This window comes from Sprattus sprattus, assembly GCF_963457725.1.
Source record: "Sprattus sprattus genome assembly, chromosome: 2".
Taxonomy (NCBI): Eukaryota; Metazoa; Chordata; class Actinopteri; order Clupeiformes; family Clupeidae; genus Sprattus; species Sprattus sprattus.
The window spans coordinates 23240231-23255694 of record NC_137921.1 but is presented as its reverse complement, the minus strand read 5'-3'; the positions used below and the strand labels follow the sequence as shown (position 1 = coordinate 23255694).

The 15464-nt window shown below is 40.5% G+C and overlaps 1 protein-coding gene across 7 annotated transcripts in view; it reads left to right on the top strand.

The window, feature by feature from the left end:
• lama2 (laminin, alpha 2) overlaps nucleotides 1–15464 on the top strand; it is a 158673-nt gene that overhangs the window by 27081 nt on the left and 116128 nt on the right. For 6 of the 7 annotated variants that reach the window (XM_080832117.1, XM_080832116.1, XM_080832115.1 and 3 more), the window contains exon 4: nucleotides 13895–14137. The exons of the other annotated variant lie outside the window; for it this stretch is intronic. In XM_080832117.1, the coding sequence (XP_080688243.1) occupies nucleotides 13895–14137 (243 nt within the window). The remainder of the gene's footprint in view (nucleotides 1–13894; nucleotides 14138–15464) is intronic. 7 annotated transcript variants of the gene reach the window in all.

The following is a 15464-nucleotide window of genomic DNA, read 5'->3' as shown; positions in this document are numbered from 1 at the left end:
GCTTGGCGTGAGTTGTGGGCGTCAAAGCAACTTTGGAGCGAATAAGAATATCCAGACATCAGGTGGAAGGTATTAGTGGTCACGCGCCTCAGTTTGGACAGGCCACAGGGCCTTGCCTCTCCTCTTGACCCCGACGAGAACTTGCTGCGGGTGAACTTGCTGCACTTCAAAACTGGACTTGTAAAACTCTTGTGGTCATTTGTCAGTCCACTGGGTCTGGATTTTGCCCTTCTATTGCTTCACACCAAAGTGTATCTTTTTATGGTTATTCTGCCTTAAAGCACAGCAAAGCAAAGCAGCACAAAAGACTCACAAAAGACTTAAAAGACACCTTGCTGTAATTTAGTTCTGAACGTGTCCTTTTGTCAGTGTCTGCCTTTAACATGAAGAGAGCAGCAAGTTAATCACAGTAGAACTCTGACAGAGGTGCCATTTCTGCCTGGGAAAAGTAGTACTTTTCTCCGTGAACAGTTTTTCATTCTTTCACTTTCATTTATTTATTTCCTCTATACTTTCTTTTGGTTCCTCATCAAGCCTGTGCAAGTCTGGCTGGAGTCTGAGCAGCCGCTTATAACTTCATACAAGCCACAGATCTCAGATCAGCACATGGACCATAATGACTCATTGTTGACCTACAGCAGGAAATTGTTCAAATCCAGGGAGACACTCCATTAATATGGCAGTTTGCTCTAGGCCGAGTGGGTTCCCTACTGGATTTGAGTTCTCGGTGTGTGTGTGTGTGTGTGTGTGTGTGTGTGTGTGGAGGTGTATGTGAAGGTGAGGAATGAAAATAGTAATGTTGTGTGTGTGTGTGTGTGTGTGTGTGTGTGTGTGTGTGTGTGTGTGTGTGTGTGTGTGTGTGTGTAAAAGTGCACAGGGAGACCAGGGGGGAAGAAAAGAAAAGGCTGCAATCACCATGGGTTCACAGTGACAGAGATGTATAATGTATTTTCTAGCAGAGAAACCATGACCCTCCCCCAAGGCCATTCCTATCATATGATCACAGATGATTCAGCAGACGCAACCTCTCCAAGCAGGCTCCCCTGCGACGGATTCACAGGAGTTTGTCTTCCACTGAGTTATGGTGTCCACAGGTCAAAGGTCACTTCCTTAGTGGACCCGTGTGAACAGTTATATCAGCATGTCCGCTTCGCACCCTCTCTCGCTCTTCTTTTCTTGGAAACTGAAATGCAAGTACATCTCCCTCATTAATACATGCCTGGCATATAACACAAAAGGCTAACACAAGGTCAGTCTATAATTAATGACCATGTCCTTTTGAGCTCACTGGATTAAATATATCACAAAATAGAGGGGAGACAGTGAGGAAAAAAGGACTGTAAGAAATATATCAAGATGGATGAGAATTTGAAGCTATACGGATCCCCCCCCCCCCCCCCCCCCCCCCCCCGCCAACACTGTAGTAGTCTTCAACTCTTTTTGTTTACATTGACAGATCTCTTAGGTGGTTTTGCGTCTTTCTGTCCGTCTGTGTGTGTGTGTTTGAGTGAGTGTGCATGTGTGTGTGAGTGTGTGAGTGTGTGAATTTATGTGTGTCCATGCCTTCATAAATCATACCTTTCTCTGTTTAATTGTGCAGTTGAAATTTGACACGGAAAAGTGCCTAGATAGCCATTCCACAGTGCTAATGACTGCTAGCCCATCAGTCACCGACATCCGTGCTGTCACCCGCTTGATGGAATCACGGCAATGTATTATCCTTGAACCGCACGCTGAGATTACAACTCTCCAGATTAAACTAGCGTTGGTACTAACGCTGTGCCAAGTGATATATAAACAAATGTCACAAGTGCATATTTCAAAGCTCCCATCTTGTGACAGTGAGCTGGGAAAGAAATACGGACATGATTGGGTCTGCACATTTGTCACAGACAGTGCTGAGTGGCTCTTCATAAGGTCCTGACTAGGCCTACACCAAATAGCCTCCATGTGCTATGCAATGCCAGTGTAAATTTATATTGTAGCTCACTAGGCTTTGCCTAAGGGATTGTGTTGGGAACATAAGCTTGCAAACTACAGTAATGTATTTTTTTTTCAAACATCATTCAAAATAAATAACTTTTCCCAACCAAGAAACAATATTGCTTGGGTAGTGTGTGCGAGATGCCATTCCTTCTTCTCATGGTGTTCATTCATGCATCATCTTTTTTGTGTGTGCTGTTTGAGTGACTACTTTCCTTGCGCCATCACCGTGCTGTAAAATTGAATCATATTTGCGCTTCACTCGGGCGCGTTTCCCCCTGCGGCCACGTCGTCCGCTGTCACCATGGCGGCAAATGAGTCTGTGGTCTGTGCTGCTGCCGCCCAGCGCTGGCGGTGATGTGTGCGAGCGTGTCGTTATCGGCTGTGACATCGGCACACTCATTTCCCTCTCGTTATCCCGCAAGCAGTCCCCCCCTTCTGAAGTGGATATCTGAGTAATGACAGTCAGACTGTGTGCGGTGCCTTGGCCGATCTCGGATGGAGAATTACAGCCCTGGCAGCATCACTGCATTTCTGCCCAGTTTGGCCAATGTGTTCCCGTCAGTCATTAGCTCAATGCTCTGCTGGCTGGAGTGTACAGCGCAATGGCTTTGTCTGAGGACATCACTTTGATTATTTTTTAGACTATCTTATTTTTATCGCTGGATTTGTGGAGGGTATAGGCCTGTGTTTGTATTCGGTTTTACACACAATTGGATGAGATATATTTTTAGTTCTGTTCACTTGGACACACAGATAGACACAGAGAGAGAAAGAAAGAGAGAGAGAGAATCCCTTTAGTACAAATTTATGATTTGACATTTATGGGGGTGGCAAGCACTGAATTCAGTGCTTTGTTAAGATGAATCCTGTTTGGCAGTACATAATTACAGGAAAAGCAAGGAGCTGAACTTGTTCAGGTATTTGTGGATAAGCCCTCCTATACAAATGACCTTTCATGCTTTAACTATTCCGCAGGCGTTAACCTATGCCATATGTGTGTAAAACTAAGAGCACAACAACCAAAGGAAGCCATTTTAGAGGCATTGCTTTCGCTAATTAAATCTGCTTCAGTCAGTATATGAAAGGTGTGTGATTTGGTTCAGTAAACGTTTCACAGCTTTGAGACAGCAGAGAAATTGATTGTGCTTGGGTGTCATTCAGTGGCGAAATGGGATATACTGATGATTTATGGGTCTTTAAATTGGAAATGATAGTAAGTTTTCCGGCAGGCTAGTTTTTATGTGCCTTGTACGCTTCTGAGTTTTCAACAAAAACTGGTCCTAGATGATGGATTTTAGAGTTGTGGCCTGTTTTGATGGATTTCCCTCACATAAAAGAAAGAGAGATGCAAAAGTCTGACCCTACAGTTTTTTCCAATCAAAGGTGATTCAAAGGCAGTGTGAACTATACCCTGAAGTAGGAATATAACCTTCCGCAACTTTATTTTCTTTGCCGTGCTCACCTCAAGATTCACATTTTTTTAGTCTTTGTAGTGCACTTAGCCATGGTTTCCATGAGTGCTGAATGCACATAGACTTGCTGCTGGGTGGAAAGTTGCATGGCTTGTGTCACACAGCATGACATCAGTACTCAGATGCTGAGAAGTGAGAAGAAGCCACTTTTTAAATTTATTTTTTTAAGATTTATTTATGGGCTTTTAGCCTTTATTTGGATAGGACAGTGAAGTATTCGGACTGGAAGTGAGGAGGAACAGTAGCCTGGCCATTACCAGCCTGTGACTCCATTTTTTTCCGTCAGTAAGTCTGGCCTAACCCCGTTCATTTTCGTTTCCGAGATGGGCGGGTGCTTAGCTTGAGGTTTAAAATCATTGGAGTTCCCTTAACCAATCAGCAACGTTTGGTAAGCATTCGGTAGATTAAACTCTTCCCAAAGCCAGTTGGGAGAAGAGCTACGACGTCCTTTCCAATCATAAAACTTACAAGACAATACTCTTGTTCTCCTTTTAATTTTCTGATGTTCTCGAGAGTTGAGACAACTTTCCCGATAGCTTTTCGTGTCTCTTCCTCCAAGGTGAGTTTTGCGTCACAGCTCTGAACTGTTCGCTGATTGGTGCGGTTGGATTTTGAGTCCTGGAGACGATTGTCAACGGGGTTGGGCCAGACTGAGTATGAGCTTGAAATCAATTCAGGCGGAAATACGTAGGCTGGTGTCACCAGGCTAGAGGAACAGGGCTGTAGTGGAAAATTAGAGGTGGGTAAACTATGAACTTTGTGATCAGACAGACCTCAACGCGAAGCATCGCAACACAAAGGCTGTAAGGCTGTCCTGGCTATATTCCATTATGTTATAAGTTAAAGTCATATTAAATCAATGACAGTGAATAAATATGTTTGTAGTTGTTGACACAGTAGAAAAGTGTGTGTAGGCCTCTCAACAATAAAGGAGGTGGAGGGGGAGACAAAAGAAAGGACCTCTATAGGACCTGAAAAAAATTAAGGCCTCTGGAAACAGGCCCTGGGTGATACAGCTGAAAAGTATAATAATAAAAAAAGAAACCATGCTGCAATTAAACACTTCCCCTGTTCAACACAACACAACAACACTATTCATCATGAAAGTAAAAAAACAAATAACGATAAAATAAATATTAATATTTTCTACTGATCTGTGCTATAAATGTATTTTCTGCATGATTTCAGTCATTGTGAGCATTTATATAATCAAAATCGCTGAATTTGCGCATGTCCTGCTCAAACTGACAGGAGACAGCAAGACGGTGAGGCAGCGACGAGCTGTGCCTCATCTCAGATTGCGCAATCCCTCACAAACTGGGTTGAGCGCACACGTAGAATTTACTAGTCTTGCTGATCTGACATTAAACCGAAGTGAAAAAACACAGAGGTGAGGCAAACAGTACCTCTGCCTCACCAGTCAGGCTTATGGTTATTCTGCTGTTGTTGTTCCTCTACACTTATATTTGACCTTGACCGCAAAAATGGAAGAATCTATAGCTAAGCTAAAATATTTCACCTAGTAATTCACTTAGCTATGTCTAACTGGCTTGGAAATAATATGTTTTCAATGAATTAGCCTACGGCGATATGCGTGTATGGAGGACCAAACCTGCCATATTTACAAATGAATGAATAAATAAATAAATGTCCACATCCATGCATTTAGACAGCAATAAATAGATAAATGTATTAATTAATGCACAATTGTCAATCAATAATTACTTATAATTTACATTTATGTATGTATTTATTCATTCATATATTTATTCATTCATATATTTATTCATTTATTTATTCATTCATTCATTCATTCATTTATTTATTCATTCATTCATTCATTCATTCATTCATTCATTCTTTCATTCATTTATTTATTCATTCATTCGTTGTTCCCAATATGATAATGAGAGGAGGCCAGTAGGCGTGGAAACTGACGTGGAAACTGACGTTCAGACATTTTTCAATCAATCCAGAGCCTTGATGATACTGATTTAATGCTATGGCTTTGTATCAGATCGCCAGGTTATTGCTCTCAGGTTGTGCTTTATGCATACCATGGGATACTCAGGAGTAGGCTTCCCATTCACAAAATGCTACAAAGATTTAAATATATAAAGTTCATTTTGGGACGTTTTGTTCAACATTGATGCAGTGTTAAGCTCCTGGCAACTAGCTGGTGTTTGCTATCGCTAGAAGCTAGGATAGCTCAATTTTTCAAACAGTTACATTAGCATTTTGACGGTAACATTAACATTTTGATTTTAACATTAACACATTTGTTGGACTAGTTATGTACTTCTGATGGTTATAATACTAGTTGCCATGAACCATAACTGTAAGGGGATGTTCTCTCAACTAGATAGTTAGTCATCATAACTAGCGATAGATAGCTAGCTAACTGCAAGCAGCTTCATTTATTTTGGAGAAGACATATGTGTATTTTCTGATGTATTGAGTTGGGAGTGGGGTCTGTTTAATTCACAGCTGGCAACTTTCCCCCTAAGTTTTGGCCTTTGGAAATGCGAACAAAAACAACGTATCCCTCTAATCTCTCAGGGTAGCCTACCTTGTGTCAGATCTAAAAGTCCCGTAGGCACTCTGGGGACGGCCCAGTGTTCCGAAAGGCCAATATTCCGAAATCTCAATATTGCGGGAGTCCCCCTGGCATACTTTAGAACTAGTTTAAGTGGCACAAAACACACACAGCTTTTAATTTGCGCAGCAGAGACACTAATCACTTTTCCTAGGCAATATTTGTTAACTTAGCCTTCTATGGTTTTGAATATGGGGTACCATTCCTGTAAAGGAAATCACCGTTATTGTAAGCAGTGCACCTAGTGGGGCTGGCAAAATGCTCAGTATCGTGCCAAATGCTCAAAATTATCGTTTTTGGAGGATCATTATTGTGCATCTGGCAACACTGGGAGGGCAGTCGACTTCAGACAGTTCTCTCTAGTCAGGGTGGAACATAAGGGAGATACCCTTTCCAAAACTTGTAAGGGCGTAAAAAGACATATGTAACTGTTTGAAAAATTGAGCTATCCTAGCTTCTAGCGATAGCAAACACCAGCTAGTTGCCAGGAGCTTAACACTGCATCAATGTTGAACAAAACGTCCCAAAATGAACTTTATATATTTAAATCTTTGTAGCATTTTGTGAATGGGAAGCCTACTCCTGAGTATCCCATGGTATGCATAAAGCACAACCTGAGAGCAATAACCTGGCGATCTGATACAAAGCCATAGCATTAAATCAGTATCATCAAGGCTCTGGATTGATTGAAAAATGTCTGAACGTCAGTTTCCACGTCAGTTTCCACGCCTACTGGCCTCCTCTCATTATCATATTGGGAACAACGAATGAATGAATAAATAAATGAATGAAAGAATGAATGAATGAATGAATGAATGAATGAATGAATGAATGAATGAATAAATAAATGAATGAATGAATGAATGAATAAATAAATGAATAAATATATGAATGAATAAATATATGAATGAATAAATACATACATAAATGTAAATTATAAGTAATTATTGATTGACAATTGTGCATTAATTAATACATATGTGTATTTTCTGATGTATTGAGTTGGGAGTGGGGTCTGTTTAATTCACAGCTGGCAACTTTCCCCCTAAGTTTTGGCCTTTGGAAATGCGAACAAAAACAACGTATCCCTCTAATCTCTCAGGGTAGCCTACCTTGTGTCAGATCTAAAAGTCCCGTAGGCACTCTGGGGACGGCCCAGTGTTCCGAAAGGCCAATATTCCGAAATCTCAATATTGCGGGAGTCCCCCTGGCATACTTTAGAACTAGTTTAAGTGGCACAAAACACACACAGCTTTTAATTTGCGCAGCAGAGACACTAATCACTTTTCCTAGGCAATATTTGTTAACTTAGCCTTCTATGGTTTTGAATATGGGGTACCATTCCTGTAAAGGAAATCACCGTTATTGTAAGCAGTGCACCTAGTGGGGCTGGCAAAATGCTCAGTATCGTGCCAAATGCTCAAAATTATCGTTTTTGGAGGATCATTATTGTGCATCTGGCAACACTGGGAGGGCAGTCGACTTCAGACAGTTCTCTCTAGTCAGGGTGGAACATAAGGGAGATACCCTTTCCAAAACTTGTAAGGGCGTAAAAACGAGTTTGTGAAAGACCCAGAAACACAAATATCCGATGACGCAAAATCCCGGACAATTTTGGAATCCCAACATTTTTTAGGTCTCGGAATGTCCGGGTAAAAGAGGACGTCTGGCCACAACCTGAGAGCAATAAGCTGTCGATCTCATACGAAGCCATATCATCAGCATTTTGCCAGCCCCACTAGGTGCACTGCTTACAATAACGGTGATTTCCTTCACAGGAATGGTACCCCATATTCAAAACCATAGAAGGCTAAGTTAACAAATATTGCCTAGGAAAAGTGATAGCCCGATTAGTGTCTCTGCTGCGCAAATTAAAAGCTGTGTGTGTTTTGTGCCACTTAAACTAGTTCTAAAGTATGCCAGGGGGACTCCCGCAATATTGAGATTTCGGAATATTGGCCTTTCGGAACACTGGGCCGTCCCCAGAGTGCCTACGGGACTTTTAGATCTGACACAAGGTAGGCTACCCTGAGAGATTAGAGGGATACGTTGTTTTTGTTCGCATTTCCAAAGGCCAAAACTTAGGGGGAAAGTTGCCAGCTGTGAATTAAACAGACCCCACTCCCAACTCAATACATCAGAAAATACACATATGTCTTCTCCAAAATAAATGAAGCTGCTTGCAGTTAGCTAGCTATCTATCGCTAGTTATGATGACTAACTATCTAGTTGAGAGAACATCCCCTAACAGTTATGGTTCATGGCAACTAGTATTATAACCATCAGAAGTACATAACTAGTCCAACAAATGTGTTAATGTTAAAATCAAAATGTTAATGTTACCGTCAAAATGCTAATGTAACTGTTTGAAAAATTGAGCTATCCTAGCTTCTAGCGATAGCAAACACCAGCTAGTTGCCAGGAGCTTAACACTGCATCAATGTTGAACAAAACGTCCCAAAATGAACTTTATATATTTAAATCTTTGTAGCATTTTGTGAATGGGAAGCCTACTCCTGAGTATCCCATGGTATGCATAAAGCACAACCTGAGAGCAATAACCTGGCGATCTGATACAAAGCCATAGCATTAAATCAGTATCATCAAGGCTCTGGATTGATTGAAAAATGTCTGAACGTCAGTTTCCACGTCAGTTTCCACGCCTACTGGCCTCCTCTCATTATCATATTGGGAACAACGAATGAATGAATAAATAAATGAATGAAAGAATGAATGAATGAATGAATAAATAAATGAATGAATGAATGAATGAATGAATGAATAAATAAATGAATAAATATATGAATGAATAAATATATGAATGAATAAATACATACATAAATGTAAATTATAAGTAATTATTGATTGACAATTGTGCATTAATTAATACATTTATCCATTTATTGCTGTCTAAATGCATGGATGTGGACATTTATTTATTTATTCATTCATTTGTAAATATGGCAGGTTTGGTCCTCCATAGTTTCCACGTCAGTTTCCAAGCCTACTGGCCTCCTCTCATTATCATATTGGGAACAACGAATGAATGAATAAATAAATGAATACATTAATGAATAAATAAATGAATGAATGAATGAATGAATGAATGAATACATAAGTGAATGAATGAATGCATGTGTTCTAATGCATGTGTTCCTGGATTTTTCCTGCTTCTCAGAAGCTAAATCCAAATCACTTAAGGCAAGTGGAAAGTGAAGGGGGGTAATTGGCTGTAAACATGGGGGTTTGCTTTTCTTCAGGTGGCCTTACCAGGTCTGTCCATTCTCACTCAAAGTTTTTATAATTGTGTGAATAAAAAAGTAATTTGAGGCCTGGAACTGAGGCCCTCTGTAGAGTGAGAGAGAGATAGATAGAGAGAGGGCTGTAATGAGTTATCACGAGGATATATCACACATAACACCACTTATTTGTATTCATCTTCTGAGAGCCACACAATCTGCCCCCTTACCTTAATGCAAAACAGTTGAAACATATTGCCATGCTGTAACTTGTCTGGACATTACTACATCCCAGGAGTACGTCTGAATGTCAAAAATATGTCTTTCTGTTAGGGGATTTTTTTTTCTCACTGAATACTTCTTCATGACACATGGCTTAGATTGTCTTCAGGTGACTTCACTGCCTGACTGACAGTAAACACATTTGTATTGCTCTCCAATCTCCAGATCTCCTCAGGTCCAAATGGGTGTGCTGGGGGTGTTGGGGGGGACTGTGTGAGTAACCATTTGGATTAAAGTTCCATTGTGAACCAGCCTGTCAGTAGTAAAGGGTGCTTCAAAATAACCAGGAGTCAGTGACCTTGTGGAATGCCTTTAAAAAGTCCTTGCCCCGATGATTACAGATTGTTGTTTACTGTCAAAGCAGTTCTAAATCTATACAAGGAGTTCTTACTAGTCTGTACTTTCAGGGTATACCAGCTGTAATGCTTATACTACCTCTTCGGTCATGTCCATTTTTCTTCCTCTCTGGAGATGCTTCTAAGTGAAGGCACGCTCACAGCAGAGGAGGCCATATCTGACTTATCTGACTTGACCTCAGGTCATGTGGGTTTTATGAGAGAGAGTTTATTTGAGAAGTCTCAACCTAAGGCCCATATAGAGAGCCCGCATTCTTTGCGCAGCAGGCTCAACTTAAAGCATGCAATTAACGAGGCGTTGACTGGCATGGTTTATCACTATAAAAGATAAATCAGTCTGTCTCCAAAGCCCCATATCATTTGCGGTCTTTAATAGTTTGAAAAACTGGCTACTGTACATTTATCATTTTACCTAAATTAACCTTCCCATCTCTTTTACTTGAAACAGGGTTATAAGTTAATATAACTTTTCTTCTTCTTCTTGTTTTCTTCTTGATGTCAAACCCCATTTTGGTGCTGTAAAGTTAGGTGATGTGCTCACAGATGTCTGGCTGTTTTTATTCCAGGAATTTCAGATGACTGTCAAACAAAGTGTGGCTCAACTTTATGAAATGAAAACAGAAGGTTTCCCGTCCCCGTCCCATAACTCTATTTTTGTCACAGTTAAAGGGTGTTTTTGGTCTATTCTCAGAACTGTCGGAATGTCATTCAGGCATGTTGAGTTTGGTGCGCCTGTCAGCAGTGCCTTAGCCCTGACACTGATGGTGTTGAGCTAACTGCAACCTTCCTTGCCCTCAAAGCTTCGGATGCCCCTAACAAACAATGTGTCTGACAGTGATTACGCCCGCTCGGCCTTCCCACCAGCCAGATGAGGCCTGTTGGTCATAAGTGGCTTCATCTGGGGCACTGCAGAAAGGGCTCTTTGTGCTTTATGGTCCCACTAAAGCTTTGTCCTAAAAAAATGTCTTACAAAAAGTGGAATGTCATTTATATGAATGTATACATTTACTTATAGTCATGTAGCGGATAGCTTTATGTAAAGAAACGCTGAATACAATGAATCAGTAACAAAGTTATGCAGCATTACAGTCTCATTACAGTTTTACAGTACTTGGCAGGAATGGTTCCATGCAAGGTTTTTGCTCAACAGAGCTGTGCTCTAAGAAATATTTGATTTGTGTTAACATCTCAGTGTCCTCCACTGAGCCAATGATTAAAAATCCTGCATTGTCATGCTACCCACTCAAGCATGAGATGGCCCTGATAGGGTGCCACATGAAGGCATGGTCGCATGAAAGCATGGCCGCAACCCTCTCTCCTCTCCTCTCCTCTCCTCTTCTCACTGAAACTCTTCCTTTATTTCCTCCTCCCCTTCCTCCAACGAGCGAAAACAAAGCGTCTTTGTGGCCGCTCTCCCCATGTGGCCTGGGCCCTGTCCTCTCGGGTTGCGGAGGAGGGCATAAGTATGGCGTCGACAGCGCTGGCGCTATTGTCGCAGAGGAAACGCAACACCCTTTCCAAACCAGATGAAAAGAAAAATCTCAACGAATCTGTCTCTGCTACAGTCTGTGCATGATGTAGGATGGATAGGCATGGAAGTTTGCCTCAACTCAACTCTCTTTTTTTTGGAATGTTCCTCTGTGTTCCCCTCCTTGTCCTGTTTTGTTGAAAGAGGCATATTAACGATGCGGCCCTGAGCTTCATTGTCTCATGTACTGTGTGTTCAACACAGCTTTAGTTGAGGAGTGTTCAGCCCTTGAGCTCAGGCCCTAGAGGGTGCTGCAAATAGATCTCGATGTGCGTTAAGTTACTCCAAAAGAAAGACACTGCACAGGCCTCTGGTGCCTCTCTGCTGGATTGGTGACAGTGGGAAATCATGGGAAGTCTTTTTGCCTCTCTTTGTCGTCTGCTTCCCTTGTTAGGGCCTTGCTTTTCTCTCCCATTCTCTTTGTCTGGTCGCTCTTGACTGTTGTAGGGGTGCTAAATTAGTTACGAAAACCTATGCATATTATTTTTAAAAGAAATGCCTGTCAATCATTTTTATTTATTTATTTATGAATTAATTTAACAGGGAGATGAATGAACATTACTGTAAATATGCCAGAATGAGCCCAGAAGGCTACCTGCAGTCCCCGGCCAGATGTTGCAATAGGCTCCCTGAGAACAAAAGCAAAACAAAACACAAACCTCAACGGACATTACATTCCACTACAGCAGTTGGAGAAGCAAGAGACAAATTATCAGACAGACTGACATTTACAATGTTTTTTTTTTTTGTATTGACAGATTTGACTCTCAAAAAGCCACCGTTTTAAATGAGATCTAAATTGCTTGTATGTGTTAAGTTTTCTGATATGCATTGGAATTGGAGTTCAATTATGGTACGGTTCTTACAGAAAAGGCAGACAGACTAAAGGCACTTCTCCTTATCCAACAGTTATATTACCTTTTCTAAGAAGAAACAATTGGCTGTTTCAGTTGAGTAGTTGGCCCTGAAGCCAATTTGCATTGGGTGCAGAAGCAAGGAGCTGTTCAGGTGGTGGATGATTTGCTCACTTACCAATTTCTCTGCAACCTTAGACATTATAGGACGGGTACTGGTGGGCCTGTAATAACGTGTAGAATGGGGATGCCCATGTATATAAATTGGATCAACAATAGTAGACTTTCAGGCACTTGGAAACTTTCCCTGAGATATAGAGAGGTTAATGATTTTGGTGATAGGGATTAGCTAGTGGCGAGGTAAGATTTTAAGTTTCAATTGTATCCTTCCCAAATGCATCCTTTGCTCTTGATGGTTTGAGAGATCTGATAATATGCATAACCTTTGAATAATCTATGCCATTGCTACTTCAGCTGGTTCCTTTGTGAGCTGAGTCCATCCAGGTCCAGTTCAACTGGCTTTCCTTTAGCTGATTTCAAATCATTTTGATGTTACCTCTAGCTACATCAAATACAGTCATAAAAAATAATTTTGGCCATTTCTATTTATTGGAGGAAGGCTGTTCTTTTTATTCTTGAACATAATCGTACGGGTAAAATCTATGATAATACTCTGTTTTTTACTTTCCTCCTCCAGGTCTTTTCCCTGATAGCAAATCATTCCAGTTGTAAGTGTTGGATAGTACTCTTAAAATGCTCCTGTTAATTTTTAGAAAAGCTAAATCGCTTGTTATTTAATTTTCTAGCCAGCCCAGTTATCATATTCTTTGATTCAAAGTCAGCATTTCAGCGTTTCAGGATTCAATATTGTTTTAATGAGGTGTAACTACAGACACATTAACCTTTTTTTGAGTAAAACCTTGGGTGAAGGCATTTCCCTCTGTTTTTCGTATGGTTTATTACTTATTTTTATATATTGTACCTTAAGCAATGGGCGGCAGAGGCAAGTGTCTTTAAGGTTCAGTCACTTGAGATTCACATGGAAATGAGAAAATGTTCCATTACTTTTTAGGTCACAGGAATCACCTAAAGTGGTTTTCAACGCCACACTTCTGTGCTGTCAACTTGCATTATCTTCACAGTACCTCAGTAGACAGCAATTAGAAAGTATAGACAGTGTCAGTAATGTGAAATTGGGCATAAATGTGCTTGAGGAAGTATTCCTGTTAGAGGAAATGACCATGTTTACTTCTAAATTACTGTATGCTGTCCAGTGCTGAGGATTGAAATGTCACGGTTATTTTAAAGAGCAAGGTGCAAACATCAACGAGTCTTCAGGGCACAGTTGGATATTTGTAACCTCACCTATAGGACATACAGAATGTAATTTTTTTGTTCACCTCTTTCCCATTTAAATGATACCCTCATTATATAGCATATCGTGTATGATGTATTGTATTTATTTTTCTTTCATTTGTCGGTTGTTGCACAACTCAAAACATATGTACATGTAGCATGTAGTCGAATAAGCAGTGAGGCTATGACCTTTCATTGACCTCTCCTTGACCTTTTCTTGCTCAGGTGTTTCAGATTGCCTACATGATCTTGAAGGCGGCCAACTCCCCCAGGCCAGGTAACTGGATTCTGGAGCGCTCGATGGATGGCGTCACGTTCACCCCTTGGCAATACTACGCCATCACAGACACAGAGTGCCTCACCCGCTTCAACGTGGTGCCGGGCAGAGGCCCGCCATCTTACACACGGGACGACGAGGTCATCTGCACGTCTTTCTACTCCAAGATCCACCCGCTGGAGAATGGAGAGGTAAGCGCCATCGCAAGATATAATCGATTCACAGATGTGATTCCTTTTGGAGTTGCCTTGATGTGTAATACTTGTTAATTTATCTTAATTTTAGTGCTGTCAGTTTAACGCGTTATTAACGGTGTTAACGCAAGCCCATTTTAACGGTGTTAATCTTTTTATCGCCAGTAGAAAAGAGGGTGCAGTAGTTTTTACTCTTTAGCCATTGGTTGAGGAGGTGCATGTTCAATGTAAAAAAGTGCAGCTGGGCTGTGATTGTTTTGCAACATGCATTTTTTTCACTGAAGAAAATGAGAGTTACAGTAAGACTTAACAAACGCTATGTTTCAGAGTTAACGCGTTATTAACGGCGTTAACGCAAGCCCATTTTAACAGCGTTAATTTTTTTATCTCGCGATTAACGCGTTGTAAAAAAAAAAAAAAAAAAAACGTTTTTTTTTTTTTTTTTTAGATTAACGTTCTTTTTGCTCTTCCATAATAGATAAAAAAGCTTCTGAATCGAAAGTTTACCTTTAAAAGTTGTGTTGTGCAAAAAAAGCGAGCTTCACTGTTGTCTGAAAATATCAACAGGCAGCTGGCTGAAAGCACAGAAGTAGTAGGCTTACCTTTTATTGGTAACCTAACTGTTACGGTTCATTGTTTTTGAAATAAGAGGCCTGACTTCTATGTTCACAGCAAACTTGAAAAAAATAAAATATTAAGCCATGGTTTAACTGCACTATAGTCCTTGTTTATCTGAAATGTGCATTTTATAATTAAATTTAGTATCGGCCTGTTTGGCAATGTTGTTTTTCAATAAAATAATTTGCGATTAATCGGGATTAATTTTGAGTTAACTGTGACAAAAATGCGATTAATCGCGATTAAATATTTTAATCGTTTGACAGCACTACTTAATTTAAATTATTTCATACCATTCTTCATAAAAGCCCAATCAAGTCAAACAGATGAAACAGTGATACAGTGAAAAGGTGTGGAAATATTTCCTCCTACTCAAAGATCCACCCGCAAGAGAATGGAGAGGTGAGACACACGATGCATATTTGATTTGCCAGCTAAGCCTCGTCGTCATTGGCATTCAGCAAAGCTACGCTGAGTAAAAAAAAAAAAAAATGGCTGATGAAACAATTAGAAAGTGGCATCCGCTTTTCAAACACAGTGGAAGTCTCAAGTGGCAGCACATTCATAGATGTTGTCACCATGTTGCTCATATTCTCTCTATTCCCTGACTTCACATGGGGTTCAGTGGGGGCCAGCACCACGCTGGCATTACTTCTAGTTCATTACCTGCTTGTATTGCCAACCAGCACCTTATTACTAGAAACTA